General features: G+C 28.7%; 1 protein-coding gene across 1 annotated transcript; it reads right to left on the reverse strand.

Annotated features, from left to right (window-relative positions):
* Positions 1-6,624: 6,624 nt before the first annotated feature.
* LOC111675719 (protein ALP1-like) lies at positions 6,625-8,362 on the reverse strand. Its single transcript, XM_046955584.1, has 3 exons — positions 7,376-8,362; positions 7,099-7,314; positions 6,625-7,037 (listed from the first exon to the last, which is right to left on the reverse strand). The coding sequence occupies exons 1-3, from the start codon at positions 7,746-7,748 to the stop codon at positions 6,661-6,663; spliced, it is 966 nt and encodes a 321-aa protein (XP_046811540.1). The 5' UTR covers positions 7,749-8,362; the 3' UTR covers positions 6,625-6,660.
* Between the last annotated feature and the right edge of the window lie 401 nt (positions 8,363-8,763).

An 8,763-nucleotide genomic window follows, 5' to 3' on the forward strand; every position in this document is an offset into this window, starting at 1 on the left:
CACTTATATGCGCTTAATACGTAGCAATACGTTGTTGTTGTTCTTAACAGTATACAAGCAAGAGTAAAACAACAACACTTTCGTATTCATTGCTGGTAAACATTGACGAGACGTAGATTTTGTTTTTGTTTATCGTAAAAAAAATTGTTTTAAAAAGCACTTGGAAAAAATTTGTGTTAGTTTTAAATTTCAAACTTACATTATTCGCATAAAATTATTGTACAATAACTCACAATCTACTCTCATATAATTGAAAACGTTTGAAATACTTTTTTCTATTCATTAAAAAATATATTTGCAAAACAAAAGGGAAAATTATTTTATTTTAACAAAAAATGCAAATCATATTTGAATTCATAATGAGTTGAATTCGAGCGGAAAATCAGTAAATGTGTGTTTGCAAGAAAAAGGTTTTATGATGGTAATAAAAAAATACGCATTTACACACGTGCAAAAGTGTAAACATGTAATAAAACCACAAGCAAATTTTTAGAAATTTAAAGAAACAAATAAACATATGTATACATACATGCATACATACATACATACATACATACATACATACATACATACATACATACATACATACAAAAATACAAGTAATTCATAAAAAACAAAAGTTGCAGCCTTATGTGACGTAGGGTAGAAGAGGGATCATTGCCATAGGGGCACATCTATCAATGCGAATAACTTGAAAACCGAGTAATCGATTTTATCGCATTAATAAATTTTGTTTTCGTTTATCGATTATCTATCATCCCTGAAAATTTGAAACATTAACTTTACATATGATGGGAGGCAGACATGATTAATTGTTTTTCAAAGGGCTGTGAAAATATTTCACTGTGTGAACTTTTTGTGCTAACTTTTTTAGTTTTTTTGATAGAAAAAATATATTGGTCAGTATTCGAATGTCAATAATAGTGAACAATAAGACATAATAAAATTTTCGATAATATAATTTGAAGCCCGAAAAAAATTGAAATTAAACCTCTGAACTGCCCGTGGGGCTCATGCGCCAAATATATGTAATGCTTGTGATGTAGAACAAAATTAGGTTAAAATATAGAAAAAATCAGTAATAATTTGTTTTAATTTTTTTTGTTAAGTTTTGTGAAATAAACAATAAATATCTGATTTATTATACTTTGTTTAATGAATTAAGGTATAAAACAGCAAAATAAATTTTTATTTTTGTAATTTTTTCTTTTATTTTACTAATGACAAATCTGCCCCATCCCCTTGGCGCATTTGCCCCATGGATGGGGCGGTATCGCCGTTTTTGGTCAGTGCGGAAAATTTAAAAAATATGTACATGAGGATGACTTAAGAAAAATTGAAAGGAATAAAACTAAAGCCAACATATCTAAGTATCCGAACCAAGAAAAAAATTAAGAATATGTATTGTGGTTTTAATTTGAGGCCACCCCAAAAAAAGTGTCATATGGTCCCCCTTCTACCCTACACACATAAATATGTTTTTAGTTTTTCTTACCTAAAATGTCTTCTTTCTTGCCACACACTATTAAATTATGTGGCACAATTCAAAAATTCTAAACTGCAAATAATATGCATACACATGTACATATGAATGGATGTACATACATAGGTACATATGCACATACATAGTTTCATTGCATTTTCTATTTTTCGTTTTTTTGATATCGGTAAAATGGTTATGTGTTATAAATTTTAATTTGTTGTGTCTACAAAATTATAAAACTCGCGATTAATTCGTTTCGACTCGAATCGCGCGCGAGTTCTTTTTAACGCTCTTTTAATTTTCAATTCTTATCGCGAGTTTTATTTTTAAACTCGTCAAAAAGAGTCAAAAAGATCTATTCGTGGAAAAATGAAATATTTAAATCGCTCGAGTAAAACTAGAGGCCGCAATTTTTAAGGTAATTTAATGAAATTTGGTATGATCTTCTATTGTTCCAGAGACAAAAATGGTAAAGATATAAAATCCCTTTCAAAATTTGACTAAAATATCCACAGTTTTATTGAACAATAAATGGCTTAAGTTATCTGTTTATTTATGAAAACTTAATCACATTTTACTTCTTGTAACAGGCGAAGGGTATTATATGTATTATCTATAGGTATATTATCTATCTAACGAACTATAAAACATATATGTCAAATGAAAAACAATAAAGTAAATGACAATTTTTTTAAAAAAATCATGCATTGATTTGTCATTGACTTGCATGCAGAAGTGATTTAAACAAAAGTATGTTATTTGTCTCTCGATATTAATATTTTATACTTTCTTGGAAAGACAATTTTCTTTTGGAGATTACATTGCACATTGGGGCAAAGATACTTAAAACATCGCGATTAATAAACTGCAAGGTTTTGATATTAGTGTTTGGTATCAATGAAAAGAGAATTTCTCCTGTATTATATACTAGCAAATACCCGGTGTGCTTCGCTGCCCCAACCAAAATAAATACATAATAACCAAAAAAATATTTATTTAGTTACTAAATTATTCATTTAAATTCTAAAATAATTGATTAATGATCTTTTTATTTCTTACTTGCTAAAATTTAATATATACTTTTATTCTTAAAAATTAATTCATATTCTTAGGTGTAGCGATATACAATATTTTTTGTTCTACCCACTTAAAAATTTTGAAAATTTTAACCACAATAGTTTTCCAGATTAACAATATGTTACATATGAGAGATGCCAAGAAAATTATTGTAAGTTCGCCAATTTATATCTATCAAAGTACTAAAATATATTTTTTTTGCTAAAAGTTTGTAATTTCTGAAATATATTTATACATTTTTAAATTGGAATGTGTGTTATATGTTGATATGGTGTCCGTCCCTCAATGTTAACATCTTTGATATAATTTGATGAAGTTTTCCCAGGAAATGCATGGTATATCATAGCTACGATACAAATATTACCACGAAATTGTACTTTGTAAAATGTTATATTAAAGCACTCATGGTGTTGTTAAAAAGTCTCGAAAAGGGAAAAAATTGCGTTTTCTCAAAACTCAGGACATAATATCTCAGATTTCAGATGTGATGGAGAAAATATGAAGTAATATTCGAACTCAGCGCTGATTAATCTTATAGAAGCGTCTAGGTTTCAACTATTTTAACATTTGGTCTGATAATATTGAATAGAAACATATTCTAATTCTCTTGTTATTTCAAAACGATTTATTATATATTATTAACAGACAGATTTACTACCGGTTTAACGATAATCGGATATTGAGATTGTAGCCCTGAAAGTATCAAATAAGACTCGGGAGTATCACGGTACTTTACAGACAGATTAGAGTCCGCCCTTTATCCTTAAAATGTTCAGATGAATATTAAAGTAATATAAGCAAAATTTGATGACTCTAGTTCTATATTTTCCTAGATAAACAATATTTTGTATTTTATTCATAGTCCCCATTAAAAGTTAGCTCGTTATATTCTAAACGTTCAGATGAATGTCTAAATTCTTCAAGTGAAATTTAATGATTCTATCTCTAACAGTTTCTCAGATATTTTCTCCAAGCCCCCTCAGATGAAAATTTGCTCTTTTTTTCTTAAAAATGTGTAGATGAATATTAAAGTTCTTGGTGCAAAATTTTAAGTATTTAATTGTATAAGTTGTATAAGATTCTAACTGTATTTAATTTGTATTTGTATTTAATTTATATGGAAGGTGCTACGCCCCCTAATGCTAATCCTCCCACATTTTATCCTAAATAATCATATCAGTGGCTCCGACATTTTATGACTAAAACTGTTACATAATCTTAAGATAAACAAATTTTTGTATTAAATTAATATGGTTGGTGCCGCTCCCCTCATGGATAGTCCGCCAATTTATTACTTAAAATGTTTACATGGGTGTTAAAGTTATTCATGCAAAATTTTAAGATTCTCACTGTATTAGTTTCTAAGATAAACTAATTTTGGTATTTAATTTATATGGGAGATATCGTGCCCCCTAACGCTAGTCCTTCCACATTTTATACTAAGATAATCATATTGACACAAAAATGGCTCCGACAAAATTTGAGGACTCTAACTGTCACATTATCTCAAGATAAACGAATTTTTGTATTTAATTAATATGGGACGTACCACTCCCCTCATGGGTAGTCCGCCAATTTATTACCCAAAATGTTTACATGGATGTTAAAGTATTCGTGCAAAAATTTAAGATTCTAACTGTAATAGTTTCCAAGATAAAAAAAATGTTTGTATTTAATTTAAATGGGAGGTGCAGCTCCCCTCATGGGTAGTGCGCCAATTTATTACCCAAAATATTAACATGGATGTTAGAGTTATTCGTGAAAAATTTTAAGATTGTAACTGTAATAGTTTCCAAGATAAAAGAATTTTTGTATTTAATTTATATGGGAGGTGCCACGCCTCCTAACGCTAGTTGTTAAATATAGTGTTTATAAAAAACCGACTTTTCAAGAACCCGGTTCGTCGGTTAACCAAAAATGGGTCATTCCTAAAAAACCGGTTTGTCGGTTAACCGAGAATAAAAAAACCGGTTAAACTGGTTAACCAAAATGTACGGAAATATATTTAATATACTTATATTTAGTTGCGGCCTCCGGTAGGTTAGTGATCTAGTCTGGTAGACCGGAGTTGGTGGGTTCGATTCCCACCCGTGGCACTGGTTAAGGAGCGCACAACAGGCCCGATAGAGGCCTAAGTGTATTTCTTCGGATTTGATGTGTATACATTCTCCTTTCAAACAAACTAACTATTTTTAGTTGGATGAGAATATTTTGCGAAATATTATAAATTGCTGAATAAGATATTTAGACTTTTTAGTTTAGCTATGTATAGTAATATATCATAAGAAAGCAATCTTATACAGATCTGAAGCTGCAATTGATTAGTTAGGTACATGGAAGTAGTCATAGGAGGGATAAATTGACCTTGCAATACATATATTATACTATTTATGTATGTACTAAATATGAGAAAAATAATAGGTTTGATCGTTTACATTTCTAGTAAAATAAGAGAATTTTCAAATTATTACTCAAAAATATTTTATTTGTGAAATTTAAAAGAACACAATATAGTAAAATATAATTTTATGTCAAAATATTCAAATAACAAAAAAGTTTAAATTGAAAAAATAATGGAAAATCTATCGGAAAGGCAAATGTGGTTGGATGCACCAATAAAATTGCTTATAAGTAATTTAGTTGAGTTGCAACCCAAAGTGGGTAAATCGGCAGCTTTAAAAAACAAGAAAAAGTTGTGGGATTTGATATCAGAGGAACTAAAATCAAATGGGTAATTTATAGATTTTTATATTTGGCTTTAAAATTTATCTTCCTCTCTCCTTTTCTGATTTAGATACATGTTTACACCAATACAGGTTGAAACAAAATTTAGGAGTTTAGAAAGGCAATATAAAAAAACCAAGCTTAACAACAAATTAACGGGACGGTCAAAAATGACTTGCCCGTATGAAAGGTCTATAGATTCCCTTTTAGCTAAAAAATAAAAACTTATTTCAACCCTTAATATATTTTAGTGAACTAGCGGATCTCTTTGGAGACAAAAGAGGTCTCAATCCAGACTATATCCTAAATAATGAAGAACTTGAGGGAGTTTGTAGAAATGAATCTAAAAGTTAGATATTCCTATTTAACGTAAATGTGTATTTATGACATATAAACACATACATATTTTTAGATTTAGACGATCTAGATGATCCAGATGATCAGCCAAGCCCAAAAGAAAAAAGAACAACAGTTCAAAGCAAAGCATTTAAAAAAATTGAGGAAATCGGGGAGCAAAATCGATTATTTCAAGAAAAAATTTTAAATATACTTCGTAAAAAGGATGAAAGAAAGGAAGAATATAGGAATAAAAAACTGGAGCTATTGGAAAAAATTGCCAATAAATTTACTGCTAATTAAATTTTGATAAAATAAACATGTTACTATAAAAATGTTTATAATAGAAAAAAACCACGGTTACATCCATTTTATCATATTTTGCAATCAGGCACTTAAAATTAGAATTCAAAAGTAGTGCTAATTTATACTAAATATTTTTTTATTTATAACAGAATAACTAAATTTTTTAAGATTATAGACTAGACTATAGACTAGACTATAGACTATAGACTAGACTATAGACTAGACTATAGACTAGACTATAGACTAGACTATAGACTAGACTATAGACTAGACTATAGACTAGACTATAGACTAGACTATAGACTAGACTATAGACTAGACTATAGACTAGACTATAGACTAGACTATAGACTAGACTATAGACTAGACTATAGACTAGATTATAGACTAGACTATAGACTAGACTATAGAGTAAACTATAGACTTATGCCCGTAATTCCAACGACTTTCCTATTCGGTAAGTTGGCATGTATTTCACATCAGTATCTATGGATTTAAATTACGCAATATTTTTACACCAAGGGTAACTATGCACTGATAGATACCTGTTGAAATTACGGGCATTAATTAGACTTGACAAGAACAGAATCAATTCCATACCCATTTCACAAAAGACAAAAAAAATTGGGACAATATGACAAAACACTTCCACTAGTTTGTTATCCTAATTATAAAAAAAATACATATACAGGTGTATATTGAAATTTTTACGATGCAAAATTTATTGGAAATTTTTATTGGATTTCGGAACAAATAAGCTGTCTAAAAGCATTTCCTGTAATATGTTCTTCTTGAGGCAATATTACTACTTCATGTGAATTAGTTTCTGAATTTTCATATATAAAATCCAGATCATTTTCCGATGCGATATTGTGTAATACACAGCAGGCTCTAATAAAATGACATAACTTCTTTACACCTTTTAACTTGCAATAATAAAGCTGTCGAAAACGTTGTTTCAAAATGCCAAATGTATGTTCGATTGAAACTCTTGCAGAACTAAGCTTAATATTGAATGTTTTTTGGATATTTGTTAAGTGGCCATTATCTCTGTATGGTGTAACTAGATGTTTGCTACACGGATAAGCTGAATCTCCTAAGAGATAATAATCTGAAATTAGAATACAGTTCTGTATATACATATTTACAAAAGTGTAGGGAATTTTATTTACCGCCACAATAAGAATTAATTCTATTAAAAATTGGTGAGTTTTGGTAAATCCAACTGTCATGTGATGAGCCGGGGTATCCTACGAAAATACTTATAAATTTTTTCTTTTCATTGCATATCCCTTGCATACAAATCGAAACATTTCCTTTTCGGTCTATGTATTGGTTTTTTAAATTTAAAGGTGGATCGATGGTAATATGGGTTCCATCTATACATCCTAAGAATATTATAACAGCAATAAATTTTAAATAATTATGCACTTATCAAATAAAAATTACCTATTACTTTGGAAAAGCCACATTTATTTTTAAAAGCTGTACTTGATGTAACTTTTTGTTCCTCATTGGGCCATTTTATAATATCTGGACTCATATTGCTGAGGAAGTTGCAGACTCTATCGATTATTATACTCACAGTAGATGTTGATATATTAAATCTATCTGATAGGTCTCTAAAACTTGTCCCTTCATGGCCGGCAAACCATAAAAACACAGCTAAGTGTTCCCTTGCTGACAGACGTTTGTCTTTGCGGAGATTAAGGAAGATAGCACTTTCTTCAAATTTACTGCACAACGCATCAAAAAGGCTTCTTGAAATTCTGAAGTGCATTTTGAATTCTGATTCACTGTAAATCGGGAACACGGTTTCCATATAATCCTTTATAGAATTTCTTTTATCTATGCATATAAATATTTCTTAATTATAATACCAAGATTTTCCAATTATGAAAACTACCAAGAGTTCATCCTCTTTTATGGAAATTAAGTTCTTATAAAAGTAAAAATTTTAACAAATTTTGTTCAAAATGCACTTTAAGCTATAACCTTATGTTTTCGTTTGGTGGTGAATATTTAACATTACGTCCTATTACCTTTAATTAAAGCAGACAACATTTGTATTTCTTCATCTGTTTCTACACACATTTCCACTATTTCGTCATCACTACTGGACGATTCACTTGAATCAAACATATCTTGAATTGTATTAAACATTGCGTTTATCAAACACTGAAAATGCACTAAATACGCGTTTAATGTATGTCTAAATTATAATAGAAATTTCAAACAATTTTTCATTTTATATTAATTGACATTAAAAATTTTTTACTATAAGAATTTTTTCGAGTAAAGTATAGTAAAAGAGAAATATTTTTTCTCTTAAAATGCTTACTATAATTTACTATTTTTTGAGTAAACGAACAGATTTTTGACAAAAAGTAGTAAAAACAGTAAAAATAGTAAAAACTAGCATGTAAACGAACAAAGCTAATAACAATATTTATAAATCAATATTTTCTGCAACTTTTCCGCAATTGGTCTCAAAACTTCCGTTTGTGAAAAATTATCGCGAAAAAAATAATTATAATTTTTGTTACAGTATTTCAAACAAAAAAACAAAAATGATATGCCTCTCCAATCCACACAAATTTTGAAATCATTTAAAAGTCAACTTTTTACTTGTTTTCTGAAATTGTAAATCTTTAATATACATAAAATATTTTTAACATATCCCAACTTTTGTTTAACACGGACGGAGAATAATATTTAAAATTTTGTATAAAAAATTTTAAAAATGTGATTTTTTGTCAAAAAAAAAAAAAACATAAATTTTTGTACTAAACATTTAAATTTTTGAATTGAATTTTTTTGACATAAAAACCGGTTAA

The sequence above is a fragment of the Lucilia cuprina genome, chromosome 6 (genome assembly GCF_022045245.1).
Source record: "Lucilia cuprina isolate Lc7/37 chromosome 6, ASM2204524v1, whole genome shotgun sequence".
NCBI classification, from domain to species: Eukaryota; Metazoa; Arthropoda; class Insecta; order Diptera; family Calliphoridae; genus Lucilia; species Lucilia cuprina.

Excerpts from the sequence above, each read along its gene's own strand:
- LOC111675719 (XM_046955584.1), bottom strand. The coding sequence starts at position 7,748 with ATGGAAACCGTGTTCCCGATTTACAGTGAATCAGAATTCAAAATGCAC. Across the intron at positions 7,315-7,375 it reads TGGCTTTTCCAAAGTAATAG|GATGTATAGATGGAACCCAT; the intron begins GTAATTTTTATT and ends TAATATTCTTAG. Across the intron at positions 7,038-7,098 it reads AATTAATTCTTATTGTGGCG|ATTATTATCTCTTAGGAGAT; the intron begins GTAAATAAAATT and ends TTCTAATTTCAG.